Raw genomic sequence first — 19,767 nt, forward strand, 5'->3', positions numbered from 1 at the left:
CATTGAGAATCATCACAAAGACAAGCCAGGCCAGTGGCTTCCTGCCCAGTTCTAGCAGCCATTGAAGACTGACATCACTGTTCTTTCCACACAGGTGTCTGGGGACCAAAACCCCACACCCACAGGGCAGCAGGCCCTAGATGTTGACAGCTACCTGGACCCATCTGTGCTAGACAGCTCCCTCCTCACACTCTCTGGCCTCACAGAGGTGAAGGCTCCCCCAGGGACTCAGGGCAGGCTGAGCTGGTTAGGACTGGTTGGGCTGTCATCTCTGCTGCTGCAGACCACACTAACCTGCTTTTTCCTTCCAAGCAGGCCTTTTCTGGGCAAGTGAAGAATGACTTGTTTCTGGAAGATGCTAAAAGGTGAGACTGCCTGAAGAAGCTATGAGCTTTGGCCTAAGTCAGCATTGCCTGGCAGGCCATGGTAGGGTGTGGGCTGTGTCTCCTCTTCCTGTTTTGGCAGTCTCTGGGTACCATCACTGGAGTGTCTCTGTGTGTGATGCTCCTTGTGCTTGTATAACTAGACTTGGGTCAGGTACATGTAACTATGTCTGTGTTGCCCACAGCCTGGTGTGCTGGCCGTCCAGTGAGGGCACCCTTAGTTGGCCAGACCTGCTCAGTGACCCATCTGTTATGAGCAGCACACTGCAGCGATTGGCCCAGGGCAGGCCTGGCTGCATGTTGGGCTCAGAGGAAGATGGTGCCTCTCTGGTTAGCCCTTCCTTGCCTGCCAAATACTTGTCAGCCTCAGGTGAGTCATAGGCGGGAAGGAATGGCTTCCAAGCTCTAGGGGAATTCAAGGTACCAAGTGCCATGCCACTTCAACATGATTTGTTTTCTCTAGACGAAGACCTGATCCATCAGGTACTGGCTGATGGGGCCAACAACCCGGACCCTACCCAGGATGCCCTCATAGAGAGAGACCTGCTTACTAGCCTGTGAGTGGCTGGCATGGTTGGAAGGAGGTAGGGTGTTTGGTGCAGCTGTGAGGTGAGACCTATGCCTGTCTCGGGAAGGTGAGGCCCTGACTGCTGGACTGTGCCTGTGTTGTTTGGCTGCAGGCATGGGGTATTTGAGAAATGGTGAGGTGACCAGCACACACCTCAGGGGCTTGGTCTGGGAAGATATTTTGGTTTGTATTTTGAGGCAAGGTCTTACTGCACAGCTGTAAAGGAACTTTGATTTTGGAGTAAAAATTGAGAAATCATGGAAACATTCATTTTCACTTATGATTATTTGAGTGCTTAAGAATTAACAAGTTTCGGGGTTTGGGATTTGGCTCAGTGGTAGAGCGCTTGCCTAGGAAGCGCAAGGCCCTGGGTTCGGTCCCCAGCTCGGAAAAAAAGAACCAAAAAAAAAAAAGAATTAACAAGTTTCTTGGTTTTCTTGATTCAGTGACAAGAATTCACATAGCATTATACATTCTTTTTCTCATCTGTATCTATTTCAACATCTATATTTTTGTTTAAAATTTTTGTTTGTTTTTGTTTTTCGAAACAGTGTTTCTTTGTGTAGCCCTAACTGTTCTGGAACTCACCCTGTAGATCAGGCTGGCCTGGAGCTTACACAGGTCTACCAGCCTCTGTCTCCTGAGTGCTGGGATTAAAGACATGCACTGCCACCACTGGGCTCATTCTAAATTTCTTTCTTTTTTCTTTTCTTTTAAGATTTATTTATTTATTTTATGTATGTGCATACACTGTAGCTGTCTTCAGACACACCAGAAGAGGGCATCGGATCCCATTACAGATGGTTGTGAGCCACCCTGTGGCTGCTAGGATTTGAACTCAGGACCTCTGAAGAGCAGCCAATACTCATAACCACTGAAGCATCTCTCCAGCCCTCATTCCTAATTTCAGACACCAGAAATTAGTGATGTATGAACTGTACCAGAATGTAGAGAGGGAGACCCCTCTGAATGACTTGACCATGGCCTGGAGAAACTAGTGGCCTAGGGAATCACTGCTCATGGCTCCCAGCTCCCTACCTGAAGCTTCTACATCTGTGCTCCTCAGGGTCAACCCAGAGCTGAGTCCCCCAGAGGTATTCTATTCCTACTAGGTGACTGAGACAAGAGTCTGTACTTTGTGGCTCTCTTTGCCATCATTCTTTTTTTTTTGGTTCTTTTTTTTTTTTTTTTCGGGGCTGGGGACCGAACCCAGGGCCTTGCGCTTCCTAGGTAAGCGCTCTACCACTGAGCTAAATCCCCAACCCTTTGCCATCATTCTTTAACAAATTCTCTGAGCTTCTTTCCAAATGCAGGGACTCGTGTGTTCCCAGCTGTACCTTCCATCTCATGGCCTTTTCTGCCTGGATTGTTGCTAGGACCTGCTCTCTGGTCTCTGGACGAACTCTGTAGTTCTCTGACCCTGTTTTTGTGGCTCCCTCATGTTCTCGCTGTACCACACATTACCTTGCGTTCTGTGCTTAAAAGGACAGTCAGTCTCCTGGCAGACTCCAGTTGTCCCCATCTCAGCCTCACAGTTGGGATGGCGGGCAGTGCTAGCCAGGTTTCCCCAGGACTCTGGCATTCGGTTGAGAGTGGCTCTGTACCTGGTGACTGATTGAACACTGATGGGCACAGCTTGCTCATGCAGCTGACTGAGTCTGATGAGAACCTGGTGCTCTGCGCTGTGCATCGTAACAGTATTTGTCTCTGCAGTTCCTCTGTAGACAGCCACAGCAAGAGTAGTAAGAAGTAGTGTGTCTGTTCCTCATTAGATGGGAAGGCTGATATTAGATGTCCTCAGTTTTTAAACTCTTAGCTAAATGCTCTATGACTTTTATGTTTAGCAAAGTCAATTTAAAGAAAAAGCATTTCCATTTATTCGCTGGTCTGTGGGTGCTTGCCTTGATAAACCTTGCTCATTAAGTGGCACACACAGATCCAGAGACATTAGGCTCAGTGGAAGGTGAACAGTTAGTGTGGACCATGTAATTCAGAGCCCTTGGACACAGAAAGTGCCATTAAGTATGGGAAGTTTCCCTCAGACAACATGGCGTCTCATGTCTTCTTTCTGCCCTTTTAGCCTTGCTTTCTTGTTTGTTTGTTTGTTTGTTTGTTTGTTTTTGAAACAGAGTCTCACTATGTATTGGCAGAATTGGAGCTCACTGTGCAGGCAAGACTGACTTTTAAAACACAAACCACACAGGGTATGCGTCTCTGCAGCATTCTACAGGGCAGGGCTTGGAGAGTGCGTGAGAGGTTTAGAACACAGTCCTGTGTGGCTGGCGTGAGCTTGGAGAAGGGCTACTCCCTTCATGCCAGGACAGAACATGCAAGATACAGACTTAGTAGTCCCTTAGTTGGCCCTGGGAAGTGGGTTTATATACAGAAAGCAAGAAGAAGGACCTGCAGCCCAGCAACACATTGCCTGGTTCAGGACTCAAGGGTGCTGAAGCAGCAGTTCCTAGATGATGCGTATCACTCAGAACACTGCTGCTGCCTCCTTGGAGGATGCACAAAACTCATGGCCCCTTCCTGTGCCCAGGTCCAGTGCTCCTGGGGAGAAAACAGAAACTCTGATACTGCAGACAATGGGGGAGAAGAGACCACCCAGCATGGGCCTGACTTGGGAACAGTCCCCGGTGACAAGGCTTTCCAGGACAGGTACACCCACACAGAGCAGGACATCCCTTCCAGGCCTTCCTGGGCTGGCAGCCATGCAGTTGTCTGTGTGTCTCCAGGGCTGGTGGAAGGTCTTCGGAGGAGGCTGCTGCCTGCCTGGTGCGCCCCGCTGGCCCATGCGCTCAGCCTACTCTTGGTAGCTGTGGCTGTAGCAGTTTCAGGGTGGATTGGTGCCAGCTTCCCTCCCAGCGTGAGTGTCATGTGGCTTCTCTCAAGCAGCTCCAGCTTCCTGGCCTCATTCCTTGGCTGGGAGCCCCTTAAGGTGAGAGGGCTCCTGGAGGGGAGGGGCTGCCGGTCTCATGCCTGCCAGCTGACCGCACTGCCACTGCAGGTCCTGCTGGAAGCGCTCTACTTCTCACTGGTAGCCAAGCGGCTACACCCTGATGAAGATGACACTCTGGTAGAAAGTCCCGCGGTAACGCCTGTAAGTGAGCGTGTGCCCCGGGTGCGACCCCCACATGGTTTTGCACTCTTCTTGGCAAAGGAGGAAGCCCGCAAGGTCAAGAGGCTCCATGACATGTTAAAGGTAAGCCCTGGCCACCGCAGCACCACCTCGGCTCCCGTTGTTTGCCTTGCTCCTGACCTCCAGTGGACAGTCAGGGTTTTGCACCTCCTGTCCTCCCATCACCTGCTGCCCCCTCTCTGTGCTAATGTACATCTCAGGGTCCTGCCACACCTAGCCTTGAGGGTGCTGGGCACAGCCATTTTATTTTAGTTCACGGCCTGTGTGTGTGTCTTCCCCCAAGAGGAGCATTAGCCATAGGGCTGTGGGACTATGCTGCCATTCCTTAACTCAGACTTGACACCCCACCGCCACCCCTGCCATCCCTGCACCCGCCACTAAAGGTACCCTGCTCTAGCCCTGTGGGATGGGATCAGCTGGTCAGAGCCATCTCTCCCTGTCCCCAGAGCCTCTTGGTGTACATGCTTTTCTTGTTGGTGACGCTGCTGGCCAACTATGGGGATGCTTCTTGCCATGGTCACGCCTATCGCCTGCAGAGTGCCATCAAGCAGGAGCTGGACAGTCAAGCCTTTCTGGCCATCACCCGGTAGGGACATTCAGGACACATACATTTATACACTGGGCCAAGGTGGCACCGATGCCCACCAAGGCCCACTTTTGTTTGGTCTTTGGTCCACCCTACCCTGTAGGGATCATTTGGAAGTGTCTAGAGTCAAGGGTGTCCTACAGTTCATGAGCCACAAATCACCCTGGGTAGCTATGAATGAGTCCTCAGTTGTACGGTTCTCAAGCATGACCTTTATAGACAACAACATGTCACAATGTCATACAACCCCTGTGTGGCCCAGATAAGCAAAAGACTGGACATCCTTGATCAAGATACTGTTTGATGGTTAGAACCAGAAACATGCTAGGCTACCCAGTGGGTAGAGAATTGGAACACTGCTTAGTCTTCTGTGGTACCCAGCAAAATATCAAGATAAAGTTATCTGCCCCAAATCCAGCAGTCCGAGAGTAGGGAACACGGGCCAGCATCATCCCTTCCGGCTGCTACAGCAGCACTTCCTGGACCCTGACAGCCTTGATCTCAGTGATGGACTATTGTTTTCAGGTCTGATGAGTTCTGGCCATGGATGTCACATGTGCTCTTGCCCTACGTCCATGGGAACCAGTCTAGCCCTGAGCTGGGGCCTCCACGGCTACGGCAGGTGCGGCTGCAGGAAGGTGAGCTGGGGATGGTGGTCCATGCTGATCATCCTGCTGCTTCCTTAGCAACCGCAGTTGGGCAGTTTGAACTCTGCTTAACTGGATGGTTTTCCTCCGTTGCTTTTTTTTTTTGTTCTTTTTTTCCGAGCTGGGGACCGAACCCAGGGCCTTGCGCTTCCTAGGCAAGCGCTTTACCACTGAGCTAAATCCCCAACCCCTTCCGTTGCTTTTTTTATAACATTCATAATGTTTGCTGTATGGGAGGCTAAGAGATTTGGGGAGGTCACAGCTCAGGGGCGAGTTGAACAGTGAGTCACCCATTGGGTTATGTATAGTATGTCCTGAGTCCCAGCCCTCTGCTTTCTAGCATTCTGTCCAGACCCTTCTAGCTCGGAGCACATGTGTTCAGCCACAGGAAGTTTGAGCACCAGTGACTATGGCATTGGCTGGCAGAGTGTGGTGCAAAATGGCTCTGAGACATGGGCTTACTCTGCCCCGGACCTGCTGGGGTGAGTAGAAAAGAGCCTGAGGCCCACCGGGGTAAGGGGAGTTCTCCAGAGGATCTTCTGGCCCCCTCGGGGCCTATCAGTTGCTCTCAAAACTAGAGAGTTTCCAACCCTGCCCTGTCTTCACAGCGCCTGGTACTGGGGCTACTGTGCAGTGTATGACAGTGGGGGCTACATACAGGAGTTAGGACTAAGTCTGGAGGAGAGCCGTGCCCGGCTGGGTTTCCTGCAGCTGCACAACTGGCTTGACAGCAGGTGGGTGCTGAGTGGGGAATGGCAGGCCTCTGAGCCTCACTTCTAGCCAGCTGTCCCCATGCCTAGCCCTGAGTCCTCTGTGCCCCGCCCCCTCTATGCCCCCTTTGTAACTGGTGATAAACCATAGCCACTTCCCATCCTGTATCCAATGCTCCTGTACACATGGCCCCTTGTGCTGACAGCACCCTCCATGCAGGAGCCGTGCAGTGTTCGTAGAACTCACCCGCTACAGCCCTGCTGTGGGGCTACATGCTGCTGTTACACTGCGCCTCGAGTTCCCTGTAGCCGGCCATGCACTGGCTGCCTTCAGTGTCCGCCCATTTGCATTACGGCGACTCAGCACCGGCCTGTCTCTGCCACTACTCACCTCGGTATGCCCTTCCCCTTGACATCTCCTGAGGACCCTGATCATGCCCCCACGGGGATCTGAACACTGGACAACACCCTCATGTATCTCCTCTCAACCCTGCTCATGCCCGTCCCAGGTGTGCTTGCTGCTCTTTGCCTTATACTTCTCCGTGGCTGAGGTGCATACCTGGCGCAGAGAGGGGTGTGCACGCACAGCAAGGCCTGAGGCCTGGGTGCGGTGGCTTCTGGTGATGCTGACGGCAGCCACAGGACTGGTACGCCTGGCCCAGCTGGGCATTGCTGACCGCCAATGGACCCGTTTTGTGCACGACCATCCACACCACTTCACTAGCTTTGACCAAGTGGCTCAGCTGGGCTCTGTGGCTCGTGGACTGGCAGCTTCACTTCTCTTCCTGCTTTTGGTCAAGGTGAGGGCAAGAGGTGCAGCCTGGTGCATGACTAGGACCGGACTCCATGGCCTGGGGAAAGCTGACAAACTACCTCCTGTCCACAGGCGGCCCAGCAGCTGCGGTTTGTGCGCCAGTGGTCTGTTTTTGGCAAGACATTGTGTCGGGCGCTGCCAGAGCTCATGGGAGCCACCTTGGGCCTGGTGCTGCTTGGCGTGGCCTATGCACAGATGGCCATCCTGGTAGGTTGCTGCTGTGGGGTAGCAGGGAAGGGCCTCCCCCAGGGCGTGCCTTTATCTGTGTCTTTTTCCCGTAGCTTATTTCCTCTGGTGCAGACACTCTCTACAGCATGGCCCGAGCCTTCCTGGTACTGTGCCCTGGGGCGAGGGTCCCCACTCTGTGCCCTTCTGAGTCCTGGTACCTGTCCCCACTGCTGTGTGTGGGGCTCTGGGCTCTGCGAGTGTGGGGTGCCCTGAGGTTAGGGGCTGTCCTCCTGCGCTGGCGGTACCATGCCTTGCGTGGGGAGCTTTACCGCCCAGCGTGGGAGCCCCAGGACTATGAGATGGTGGAGCTTTTCCTGCGTAGGCTTCGGCTCTGGATGGGCTTCAGCAAGGTCAAGGAGGTGGGTACGGCCCAGTGGGGGGGAGAGGGACACACCCTGGGTCTCGCGAGCCCAGGGTGCAGCCGGACTGACCGAGCCCCTGTGCCGCCCCCAGTTCCGCCACAAAGTCCGCTTTGAAGGAATGGATCCACTGCCTTCCCGCTCATCCAGGGGTTCCAAGTCATCCCCAGTTGTGCCTCCACCCAGCGCAGGTTCAGAAGCTTCACACCCTTCCACCTCCTCCAGCCAGCCAGATGGGCTGAGTGCTGGCCTAGGCCGCTCAGCACTGAGGCTGGAACCAGAGCCCTCACGCCTACATGCTGTGTTTGAAAGCCTGCTTGTCCAATTTGACCGACTCAACCAGGCCACAGAGGATGTCTACCAGCTGGAGCAACAACTCCAGAGCCTTCGAGGCCATGGGCACAGCGGACCTCCTTCCTCGCCCTCCCCTGGTGGCTTCCCAGCCTCTCAGCCAGCTTTGCCCAGCCGCCTTGCTCGGGCCAGTCAGGGGCCAGATCAGACTACAGGCCCTAGCAGGGTGTCCCTGTGGCCTAATAACAAGGTCCACCCCAGCAGCACTTAGTCCCTAGGGGTCTCGCCATTCCCTTCCCTGGGAGTGCCTGGAGCTTACACTGGCCTCTCAGAGCCAGGGTGGACACCACTCAGTATTACCTTCTGCTGCCCTCTAGGTTGGGCTAGGCAGAGCAGCTGCACGCCAGTTCTTCTGGGTACAGGTGTTGCTGCCTTCCTTACCTGCCCACCTATGGGGCTTCAGCACTTTAAAAAGGCTGTATGGCCAGCCAGGACCCAGGGTCCCCTCCGCACAGGAGGACACAGCAGTATTGGACCAAGTGAGTACCCAGCCTCCAAGATGCTAATTTATTTCCCCCGAGTCCTCAGGTTCAGCGGGCTGCGCCCAGCTCTACCCCTAGGCGGCCATCTCCTCTTGCTAAAATCTAAGCTCGAGGGAGGGCTAGGCTACACTTCTCCTTTATCCGTCCCCTAAGTTATTACCACCTCTCCTGTTTCCGCAGCATCCTTGCCCTCTAGTTCCCACCTGCTTCCTATGTCCACCATCAATAATTTATATGGGGTTAAAATGTATATATTTTTGTATGTCAGTATTTTCTACTTGGGCTGAAAATGGGTCCACTGTTACCCAGGGCAGGGGTGCGGGGAGCTGCAGCTATTACTGGATCCGAGTCTGGCCTTGGGCAGGCGCTGGACAGCAATTGGGGCCACCATGGCCTTGTTTCCCTCCCTTGTCTGGGGCCAGGCAGCACGCAGATCTGCTGGTCTCAGATCTGAGCAAGGGCAGGACTACTATGGGATGAAAGATGCCAAGAAGTTATTGGACAAGCCCACCAATGGGGCTGGCCCCATGGCGGGGGGAAGAATGTATGCAATGGCACCTGCCTGCCTCTGTGGGCTCAGCTGCAGCTCTAGCCTTGATTCTGCCCCAGCCCCAAACAGACAAGACAAAGTCAAATAAAGAAGCTGTCTGACTGCTGTCTGTGCTGCTCTCTGAACTCCAAGGGCCAGATGGGCACGGGCAGTTTATTTCATGTAAGAGTACAGTCAGGAGGTGTCATTCAGGGAAGGGCCAGGTGCATGGCCACGGGACTCCAGTTGTGGCTCTGGTGGCCTCACACAAACTCTGTGAAGTCATCCACAGAGGAAATGAGGCGTTTCCGCTGGCCTGTCTCGTAGGTGGGTGTAGCCTCCGTAGGGGCTTGAGCTGGGACTTTGGTATGGGCTGGAGGGTGCATCAGAGGCAAGCTTGGGTTTGAATAGTGCACTTCTTCACGGATCTAGAGAGAGAGAAAGCTTTGGCAGTGAGCCCAGAAGTTCTGTTCCAACAAGATTCAGACGTCACATCTCAGAAGCCCTGTCCTTCCTACCCGCTGACGGAGACGCTTAATGTGGCGGAGTCTTGCGATCCACTTGGAGGGATAGATGTCCGTGGGGTTGGATCGGCTGTGGTGTACCTGTGAGGCCATCTGGAGAGGACAGAGTATGGCCATAGTGAGCTCCACCAAGGAGCACCACACCACCATCTCCCCAGGCTGCAGCCACTACTCACATTTGCATGCAGGGCCATCTGTCGGGCCACAAAGGACAGGTTGCGGTCAGACACAATCTTGGCCACACTGGTGTCCACAAGGCCCTCCATGTCTGTGGAGACACACTGCTCATACCTGACTCAGGCCAAAACTGCCACCCTACCCAGCCTGGGCCTCACCTTTCCTGCACTGCAGGGTCAACAGGTTGCATTTGTAGTCCAGCGGTGTGATGATCACATGGACGAAGTTGAACTGGCCCTGCCCAGACAAGAGGAAAATCCTCCTGGTATGAGCATGCGCTAAAGGCAGGCCCTCTGCTCTGCTGTGTCGAGGATTGTCACCTCAGCAAGGCAGCATTTGTCCACCTACCTTTGTCTCCATCTCTGGCTAAACAACCTACTCTCCATCTGGGCCCTAACAGATTTGTTTATGTTTAGCTTAAAACATACAACCTGTCTTGCAGGCTGCCTGGCACCCCGAAGTACTCCCGACACACATACACAGACATAAGAGACAGAGCTGAGGCTATTCTCCTGGGATGACACTGCCCATGAGCCCCTGTACACTGGCTTCCCAAAGCCTTGCCTCACCTCCCCTAGTGTGATACAGTGCAGACCCAACAAGGACCCTTAAAAGCCACTGTAAGCAGACTGCACACACTGTGCACAGCCCAGGACATATTCACCTAGTTAGGCTTGAGGGCCACAGCTCATCCTATATATGAAGAAAGGTTTTGTGATCATGTCTCCTGTGTCTCTGATAGCCTCCCCCAAGACAACACTCAAGGCCACTTCTAGATATACCAGCGAGCATTTTGTAGATGGCCTGGGCTGCTGATCAGCCTGGTGATGGGAGTGGCAGAGCTCAGCCATTGCCTTGGTACCCAGCACATGGAGATCTCACTCACCTTAATGGTGCCCAGCTTGAAGTCCTCACCAGAATCATTGTAGATGATAGAAACAAAGTCATTGCCCAGGTGCCGTTTCTTGTCACAACGGTGCTTGTCCACATCCTTGGTGGGCATCAGGGTAGCAATGTGGAAAACAGCTGTAGGGTGGGTGACACTGGACTGGGTGCCAGGACAGGATACCAAATGCTGGACTTAAGGGCCCAGGCTCAGATCCCTGTATCCGTCCAGAGCTCCTGTTTCTTTCCCAGAGGGCAGGGCTTGGAAGCAGGCCTGCCTAGAGCAGTACATACCTTGCATGATGTCATCATGCCAGCAGTACGTGAATTGTCCATCCTCGCCACACACATCCAGTCCACCTAAGTACACCTTGTCTGGTTGGCAGTCCTTCAGCTCAATAAGCCGACCCAGGCCTGTCAGAAACTCTGTGTACCTATAAGAGCCATGCTCATTTGATAGGATGGCCAGCTCACTGCTGCTCTGTGGAAAAATCCAGGGCGTGAGAACGGCACCACTTTAACAGTCCTAAGCCTGGCAGGTTCGGCACTGATGGAAATCATCTCCCACTCGGCTACTCTCATGCTCACAGCTGTCCTGTCTTATACATGGGTGACCCCTGGCCTCCCTGCTTCTTTACCCCTACATTCAGCTAGCAACAACATACCCAGAACCCTAGCACTGCTCAGCAACCCTGCAACCAAACCCAAGCCTGTTCCTCTCACTTGGGTAGTGATCACCTGATTCCATCAAGGCTCTACACAGCAGAGGGCTATTTTTCAAAATGCTGGCACTAATGGTGGCTCAAAGTAGTCTAGGGTCCCCACCTCACTCAGAAGAAAAGTATAGCCCATGTTCATCTATTAGGCTGAGATTGTCCATGATGGCCCTCTGTCTGCTGCCACTTAGCTATTCTCACTCAGTGGCCCATCCTAGGACCTCAGAGCCCTGCTATTGTGTGCATGCACCCTGCAGTCCTCACAGCTCTGCATACCAATACATTGGCCTGTCTGTCATCTCATGGCTGTGCTTCTGGCTCAGGGCTCAGCAAGCTCCCAGTACTCCAGAGTATCAAAGAATCAGACTGAACTCTAAGGTGGGAGAGACCTACACCCACTGTTGAGACCCAGTAGTCCTATGCTGACTCCAGGGCCTTACCTGGCCTTCTCCCACATACAGGACAGCAATCTTGTGAGTGTCATAGGATGGGATCTGGTCAAGGAGCTGCACTGACCGCTCAAAGGACTGTAGACACACAGAACCTATGTGAGTTCAGGGCAGAGACTACCCTGCCACCAGCCGCCGCCAACCCAGATAGTCTACATAGCACCAGTCCTCAGGATGACTGTGTCTACCCAAGTAGAACACAGCCTACTGCCACGAGGGAATAGACCCTGTGACCCCACCCCTACTATGGCAGAAGGCAGGCCAGCCTACCTCGTTGGGCAACAGGATGGGCTTATTGGACTCATCACCAAAAAAGGGTGAATGGTAGAGCTGTAGGAACACAAAGCTGCAGGGAAAGCATTGGTCAGGGCAGGGCCAGGATGGAGGCCCCACCCACACCATGGCAGGACCTAAGTCAAGGACCCACCCCCCTCATGGCTCCCACCAGCCACAAGGAAGACACAAGGATCCGTGTCTGCCTGTTCTCCCAGGCAGTGTCTGGGAGCTCCAGCCAAAGAGAAAATGCATCCCCTGGAGATGGTAGCAACTTGGGGTTTGTGCCCACCTAGGGTTGATGCCTGGCACCTTTTCAGCACTGGAGGCCGCAGTTCTGCTCTTGAAGTTGTCCCTTTCTACCCTCTTTCCCCTTCGTGATGGAGCTGAATCAGAGATGGTATAGCCTCGGGGCCGGAGGCCACTAGGGGAGCGGGGAGAACTGGAAGGCAGGGGACCTTCGGGTGGGGCTGTGATACTGCTCTCTTCACCCGGAGCTGACCAGGTAGCCGCTTCCCCATCCAGGATCCCCGACTGGGATCGGACCTTAGCCTCAGGACTCAGCCGTCCAATGTCAGTCTTGTCCCCTAGGTCTCCAAGGATGTCCTGTAAGGTCTGTAACTCAGGAGAAGAGCTAGACTTGCTCAAAGGCTGTGAGGGTTGGAAGGACAGGTCCACTGTAGGCCGAGCCCCCTCAGAGGAGATGGCCCGCTCAATGGGGATACCCCCTGCAGCCAGCTCCTCCAAGTGGGACTTTTCTTCCTGGCTAGATGCTGAGGAAGACTGCAAAGACAATTTGAAAGAAACACTGTTAGAAGGCACAAGCACAGGTTCCTCTGGCTCCCCCTCCAGTCCTCTGGCAGTGCCTGCCATCCCTTCTAACAAACTAAAAAAGGCCCACAATAAATGCCGCTCAGATAGAGGGCGAGACCCCGATGGTGGGAGCAGGAGCCAGGGTGGGGGTTGGGGGTGCATGGGAAAAACTGGCCATTTCTTAGTCAGGAGGAGACCTATCCAGTTCACACAGAAAGTTAGTATAGTGCCAGGAGTCTGACAGACACTGCACCACTTGCCCCAGCTTTCCCAACAACTTCCTATGACACTCACCCTGCTGTAGGCGTCAGGCCGCTGGCAGTGCCTGTCTGTACCTAATGCTGCCTCAAAGTCCTCCAATTCGGGGGGCTCCACTGGCACATGAGCCTCTCCTGGACTTCCCTCCTCAAGAACCACGGCCGAGTCTGAGAGGACACAGACAGGGCTGCTTGCTGTGTGCTGGGCAGGGTTGGACGCTCATGTGACCTCAGAACACCAGCTTCTCCCTGCTGGAAGGGCAGCACCCTGCAGAGTTTTCCACCCTCTGCCTGTGGCTGCCACTGGAGCAGGCTAGAGATGGACTCACAAGGCCCGGGGAGCCCTGGCTCTAACACCTGCAGCAGGCCAGTGTGCAGCAGCTCTACCCACCCCTGCATCACTAGCAAGGCAGGTAGGAGAGCGGGGCAAGAATCCCCACTCAAGGAGGACTAAAGTGTGAGAGGGGTACAGGGTCTGAAGCCAACTCTGAGACTAAGAAAAGAGGCCTTGTTTCTCCAGGGCTTTGGACCCGAGAAAGAAGCTGACAGGATGTCCCCATATGCAGACTCACAGCCTACCCTGAGGACAGAAGCTTCAAATCTGGTACCTAAGGGAAGGGATCAAGTCCCTGGCAACACAGGCCAGGACAGGGTGTGGGTAAGAAGCAATCAAGGGTCTGTACAGCCTGACTGACACCCTCCCCTAGCTCCTGCCCACACTCCAGCAGCCATGTATACACTGCCCTTCCAGAACTGGCTCCTGTACACAGGAGAGTCTGCTGGGCAACTTTCCAGAGCCAGTGGCAAAGAGCTAGGGGCCTTGTCATCTAGGTCCTCGACCAGCTATGATGCAAGGAGACGCACAAAACAATCAGATCAGTAGCTAGCCAGGAAAAGGACTCACCCGAGCCCTAGGGCCAGGCAACCCCAACAGCTGCCACCCACAGGGAAAAGGAGACCTACCCAACCTGCCAGCCAGAGGCCACATACAGCTCAGAAGCAGAGCTCTGCTCAAAAGGACATGTGTCAAAGGGCTAAGCACAGGTGTCCTACACAAGATGTCCTCATGTCAGTCAGGACCCTGCTCCCCAAGGGTGATGAGAGGCTCAGTCAGCCATGGAAGGGTGACCAGATGAGGGACGAGAGGAACAGCGTCTATGAGGCAGAGTGGTGCTCTGCAGACCACATGGTTTCCTCACAGGGACGCACGCGCCAATACCTGCCCAGGAAACGCTCCTGTGCAGCTGTCCTTGGCAGCTGGGCTGGTACAGGGAGGAGAAAGAAGCCACTGCAAGGTAACCACGCGAGTAGCCTCGTCAGCGCAGAGACTGCACAAGGCCGAGCAGAGAGGATGGGCATAGCCCCGGGCCTGGAGAGGAGAGAGGGGAGGGCCAGCGGCGGCCAGGGCCGGCACACAGGGCTCCCAGCTCTCCAAACTGCATGCACAGCCTTTGGGAGGTCAGTGCTGGCCAGCTGCTGACGTATGAGTGTCCTCAGCCTCCAAGTACCATCTATGGCCACATATGACCAAGGACCTAGCTGGGTAGGGTTGGCAGGCTGGGAGCACACAAGCAGGCAAGCTCAGGCATCCCACCCAGGCCCAAGGTGTGCTCGGCTCCCACAGTGCCTCCTCACCAAGGCCAAGCCCATCATGGAGGTGTTTCAGAGAGCTCCACCCAGACACTGCCAACTTCAGCAGCATCCTGATGGTGCTAGGAAGTACCAGTCTCCAAGGAAGAGGGTTTCTTCAGCAGGCACGAGCCTGCTCCTAAACTTTAGGGACCAGAACACTAGTATCTCCCCCAAACACCCTGAAAACTACGTGTGAGAGGCCACAGTGGAGGGAGTCATGCGCCATCAGACCAAGCATCTACAGCTCAGCACTGCCCGCGATCTGCACTCACCTGTGTTAGAGCGTGGGAGAGTAGGAGGCTTGGCTGTGCCGGCCGCTGGCACTGACAATGACTTGTACAGGGCCGTGTCCCGGTGCTCCTTGAAGCGCTCAGCGGCCATAAGGGCATTAGACAGCTCTTGCAGGGGCATGTTGTTGATGTCTGAGGAAAAGGGGCTGAGCGGGTTCTCCAAGCTCATCAGCCAGCTGGTGTTTCCTGGGGGTAGGGGGTACCTCAAACCTTAGGCCACACTTCTCAGTCACACCCCGCTCCTAGCACTACCTCCTACAGCCTATACTCACTCCCGCCCTGTGTCACTCAGATGAGCACTACACTGAGGGCGGGCAGGCCAGGCTCGGCTCAGACACATCAGGACAGGGGCCCCTGAGACAGCCTGGCAGCCAAGTTATAGCTTCTCCTTGTACCACATCCCCACAGCACCCACAACTGTTCCTGGGCTTAGAGTCTTCATTAAGCCCCTCCTGGTGGTGGGCATGCCCCTGCTGCAGGCTAAATTCATATGCTAAGCTCAGAGATGGCTGCAGAAAGTGACTGTGGAAATGGTAAAGAAGTTAACAAGGTCAAATGAGGTCACAAGGGTGGCCTCCTCTCACGACTGGTGTGCATGTGATAAAGGATCTGGGCTCAAGCATGAGGACAAAGAGAGAAGGAAGCCACTTGCAGTCTCAGGAGAGGGCTCGGAGGGCACCAGCCCTGCCCACACCGAGTCTCATCTTCTGGTCTTCTACACAGGGAGACTAAACGTCTAAAGAGCCAGCTGCCTCAGCCACCATACACCTCTGACGGCCAGCTTCAGGGTCAATGTCTCAGGGCCCTTGTGCTCATTGCTCTGGGTCTACAGCCTGAAGACGACCACTGTAACTCTCCAGACTCAGTCAGTACCTGTGGGCCTGCGAACCAGGATCTCTGCCCAGCCCTGGGTCAGCAAAGGCACATAGGCTGCCAGGTTCGTCTTCTCCGCTGCTGGAAGTTGGGCTCCTGCACAGGGCTTCTCAGGCCTTGCTGCTGGTGCTGCCTGTGCTCCCAGAGAAGCAGGGCCTCCTGGGGTGTAGGGAGCTGAAGTGTCCAGGACACCAACTCGAAGGCCGTGGCCCCCTAAAAACAAGGGAGTTTAGAACTGGTGACCACCACTTGCCCAGTGAACTCCAGTACAGAGCAGACCCTTGGACATAGAGTCCAGCCATCCTGGAAGCACCTGGCCCATGCCCAAGGAAAGGGAGAACAGGATAGCCCCAGTCCTGGGTTTTGACCCTTTAAGAGTGGTAGCCTCAGAGAGATGGCTCAGTGGTTAAGAGCACTGGATGCTCTTCCAGAGGACCCAGGTTCAATTCCCAGCATCCACAATTGTATGGAATTCCAGTTCCAGGAGATCTGACACCCTCACGCAGACACACATGTAGGCAGAACACCAATGCACATAAAATAAAAATAAGTCACTAAAAAGTTAAAAAAAAAGGGTTGGGGATTTAGCTCAGCAGTAGAGCGCTTGCCTAACAAGCACAAGGCCCTGGGTTGGGTCCCCAGCTCGAAAAAAAAAAAAAAAAAAAAAAAAAAAAAAAAAAAAAAAAAAGTTAAAAAAACAAAACAAAACAAAGCCCAGGCAGTATTGGCACATGTCTTTAATCCCAGCACTGAGGAGGCAAAGGCAGGTGGATCCTTGTGAGCTTGAGGCCAGTTTGAGGTTTACAGAGCGAATTCTAGGTCAGCCAGGGCTACATTGAGAAACCCTGTCTTGAAAAAAACAAGACAAACAAATAAATAAAAAAGAAAACAAAACAGGAAGAAAAAGGGAGAAAAAGGAGGAGGAGAAGGAGGAAAAGGAAGAGTGGTGGCCTCCTGCGCCAACTGCGAAGGTCACTGATGCCCGCCCACTGACCCACAACTTATCAATCATAACAGAGCGCTCGGGCCGAGCTGGCTTCCACGCCCTTCAGCTGCAGGAGCCTGACTCCACTGATGAGCAGAGGTACCACGCTTCTATACACAGACTGTGACAAGTATGCCATCCAAGGACCACCCGGAAGCGGCCAGTCATTAAGCCAGCCAACAGTCCTTCTGCACACTGGGCCAAACTGAGAGGGCGCTGAGGGATAATGGATACGTGTCAGGAGATGGCTTAGGTAGAGTCTTACCTGACATGGAGCGGACTCGGTCCCGGGCCCCACGGGACACCTGCTGCCCAGCCTGGGACTCCAGTTTGGCCGGTGCTTCCTTTGTCTGCCTCACATGTGTGCCAGGATCAGAGCTAAGGACAGAAGTGCCCATACAGAGTCAACCACGGTCCCCCGGGGCTTCTAGGAGCACAGTATACACAGAAGGGAGGGACAGTCACCTTGATGCTGAGCCACCCTGCAGATCCCCGGAGTCCAGGCCCAGCAACGACCGCGTACCAGTTCCCACACTCGTTGTCACAGTGACCAGCTTATTTCCAACCAGCCACGTTTTGGTCCTGCCCCCTGCCAGGAGGAATTCTCCCACAGGGGACCTAAAAGAGTAAAAATGTCTACCTCCTGCTTGTATGTGCAGGGTCAAAGGGAGCTCCAGAGTGAATCTCAGCTCCTGAAGACCAGCAGGACCTCAGGAGCCCAGAGCTGTAGATAGCTACCCCTCCCACCCACAGTGCCCCAATCCTGTAGGTCCTCATACCTCTTGGGGACCGCAGTGAAGTTGGAGAACACATATCGGGCCATCATGTCCAGACATGTTTCTGTGAGTTCCAAGTGGAGATTCTTCAGGTTGTCATCAGCCTGGGCCATAGAGTTCTCATCCGCAGACCCCAAGCTGGCGCTGGTAAGAGATGTCTGTATTCTGCTAGAGGGAGAAACCATACCAGGGTTAGAGGTCAGGGCTGAGGGAAGGACCATGCTGAGTCACCTACCACCAGGAGCCAAAGCTCAATGCATGCACGGCCAAGATGGCCTTGCTCAGAAAGCCCACCAGAGCCAGGGCACAGTGGCTAGTGGAGCTACAACGTCACAAGCCCTGTGGACCGCGTCGTCCCAGAGAGGAAGGGAGGCAGAGCCTCACAGCAAAGCCCCTCTGTTTGGAGCCCAGCTGAGAGAATGGTGAGACAGAACATCCCTCTCCCCAAAGCACATAAGAGTTAGCCATGGCTGCAGCCCACAGCTTAGTCATGCAGACTTCAGAGACCAAGGGAAGACAGCAAGATTGCATTCTGCCCACCGGGCCACCTCCTGTCACGGACGGGGAGTGGCTAAGCTTTACGGGCTAAGTGAACTGGGGTGACTGGTCAAGTTCCACTCATGTCCCAGAACCAGAGGAAGGTCTTTTGTAAGTTTGATTTTGACGGAAATGTCGTATCTCTTTAGCCACATTTTGGTTATAAGGAGTCTGCCAGAAAGAAAGAGTTAATGGGGATACTACTGAGCACCTCACTGTCCCAGCTTTCAGAAGCCACACTGAGGTGAGAACCCAAGGCAGGCACTAGCGAGGAGCTAGATCTCAGGGTGACTGAGGCCACACCCACGAAGGGCTAGAAGGTGAGGGAAAGACACCCTATCACTTGTGCAGACACAACTCCCACAAAGATGCTAGCACCTACCTCTGGGGCCCAGCATCTCCCCCACCCCTCCAGGCTGGCCTCCACCCCAGATCACTGGACAAAAGCCTCCAGTTCCTCTTAGAATGAAGCCCAAGAAGAAAATCTGCTCTACAGAATGTGATGCCGAACTTAGGGCAGTGGTGTCTGCCACCTGAGCAACTTGGATTTGCAAAGCTCTCGCTGGCCTTGCTCCCTGGTGCCAACCCCAGGGGGCTGACGCTCACTCCCAATCTTCTCAGAGCAGCTACTCTAGCTCTAGTCAGGGCTTGGGGGATGATCTCTGCGGGGGCTGTGCAGCCAACTGTGCTCGTACAGGGCTTGGACAGAATGCAACCTTCCCACCCTTTGCCACCAGGCTCTGCTAGGCTGGGGCCAGGCTGTCCTCCAGCTCTTGTCAGGGAGAGCTGCCGACAGGCAAGGAGGTCATGCATGCAGCCCCATGCACCACCACCCGGGTGCTCACGGGGCCAAGCTCCAGGTCCGTGCCCCCCACCCGACACAGCCCCACTACCTGCGGACCACATGTTCAGATACACTGATGCTGCGGCACCGGAAGGCCTCGGCTGCACAGCTCTCTTTGAATTCTTTCACAGGTGGAGAGTTATTCAGGCCTTGTTTGGGGGCTCTGGCTATCCTCAAACTACCGGGCGAGGAAGGAAGCCCCAAGCCCCAGAGAGCCCAGCTCCCAGGAATGGGAGAACAAGCCATTGGAGGGGTGAGGAGGAAAGGTCCCAGGCCACAGGGTCAAGATGGAGAGGTCCCGCGGGTGAGATGAACAACAGAACCATGCCAAAGGACAGTGAGCAGGGGAAGAAACAGAAAACAAAAATGCATAAAAATACAGCTTGTAAATGTGACTGAGAAAAATGTAAGGTCTCACGCATGACACCAAAACAAAGGACAGTAGTGCAAATTAAATGTGTGGCTCGCCCGGCACGGCAGATTCCAGGCTAGGCAGACCAATACCCCTGCTCACTCCAGAGAGGCCTTGAGGCCAGGCCCCAACTCACAGTGGAAAAGGCTATTTCTCAGCACAAGCCCCTGAGGGGCCGAGAGAGGAAGAGGCTCTGGCCAAGGATGGTCAAACTGACATTCTTCAGCCCCACTGGAGAGCGGGCTCCACTGGAAAGTGCCGTGCCCCACCCAAGGAGAGCTGAGGCAGCCCGCAGGCAGCGGGCAGGCAGGGTGGCAGGGCAATGAGGTGCAAACGGGACAATGAGACCAGCACAGCTCTGCTCTCAGGTTTGGCACAAGCGGCTGTGATGGTGAACAGCGTGACCCTGATAAGCAAGCTCTGGAGGGAGAGGGGAGGCTCTGGCTGAAGGCTGGGCTAACCAGAGACCATGGGACCAAGGAGGTGTCTCTGGGCTCTCCCTGGACAGGCCCAAGTCACAGCTGC

The 19,767-nt window shown here is 54.5% G+C and overlaps 2 protein-coding genes across 2 annotated transcripts in view; one reads left to right on the top strand and one right to left on the bottom strand.

The window, feature by feature from the left end:
* Pkd1 (polycystin 1, transient receptor potential channel interacting) overlaps positions 1–8,925 on the top strand; it is a 47,521-nt gene extending 38,596 nt beyond the window's left edge. Inside the window, 16 exon segments of the mRNA XM_032912645.1 lie at positions 95–208; positions 316–365; positions 569–753; positions 847–940; positions 3,494–3,612; positions 3,690–3,892; positions 3,962–4,156; positions 4,540–4,679; positions 5,205–5,317; positions 5,667–5,808; positions 5,935–6,060; positions 6,257–6,431; positions 6,546–6,836; positions 6,923–7,057; positions 7,132–7,437; positions 7,532–8,925. Of these exon segments, the coding sequence (XP_032768536.1) occupies positions 95–208; positions 316–365; positions 569–753; positions 847–940; positions 3,494–3,612; positions 3,690–3,892; positions 3,962–4,156; positions 4,540–4,679; positions 5,205–5,317; positions 5,667–5,808; positions 5,935–6,060; positions 6,257–6,431; positions 6,546–6,836; positions 6,923–7,057; positions 7,132–7,437; positions 7,532–7,999 (2,856 nt within the window). The 3' untranslated portion in view covers positions 8,000–8,925.
* Positions 8,926–8,929: 4 nt separating this feature from the next.
* The window catches only part of Tsc2 (TSC complex subunit 2), a 34,369-nt gene continuing 23,531 nt past the window's right edge, over positions 8,930–19,767 (bottom strand). The window contains exons 26-42 of the mRNA XM_032912646.1: positions 18,880–19,008; positions 17,453–17,617; positions 17,139–17,291; positions 16,939–17,051; positions 15,689–15,901; positions 14,798–15,001; positions 14,113–14,181; positions 12,931–13,061; positions 12,116–12,606; positions 11,821–11,896; positions 11,542–11,628; positions 10,680–10,866; positions 10,387–10,526; positions 9,659–9,737; positions 9,500–9,591; positions 9,318–9,416; positions 8,930–9,227 (exon numbers count right to left, since the gene is read on the bottom strand). Of these exons, the coding sequence (XP_032768537.1) occupies positions 9,063–9,227; positions 9,318–9,416; positions 9,500–9,591; positions 9,659–9,737; positions 10,387–10,526; positions 10,680–10,866; positions 11,542–11,628; positions 11,821–11,896; positions 12,116–12,606; positions 12,931–13,061; positions 14,113–14,181; positions 14,798–15,001; positions 15,689–15,901; positions 16,939–17,051; positions 17,139–17,291; positions 17,453–17,617; positions 18,880–19,008 (2,593 nt within the window). The 3' untranslated portion in view covers positions 8,930–9,062. The remainder of the gene's footprint in view (positions 9,228–9,317; positions 9,417–9,499; positions 9,592–9,658; positions 9,738–10,386; positions 10,527–10,679; positions 10,867–11,541; positions 11,629–11,820; positions 11,897–12,115; positions 12,607–12,930; positions 13,062–14,112; positions 14,182–14,797; positions 15,002–15,688; positions 15,902–16,938; positions 17,052–17,138; positions 17,292–17,452; positions 17,618–18,879; positions 19,009–19,767) is intronic.

This window comes from Rattus rattus, chromosome 9 (assembly GCF_011064425.1).
Source record: "Rattus rattus isolate New Zealand chromosome 9, Rrattus_CSIRO_v1, whole genome shotgun sequence".
In the NCBI taxonomy this organism is placed as follows: Eukaryota; Metazoa; Chordata; class Mammalia; order Rodentia; family Muridae; genus Rattus; species Rattus rattus.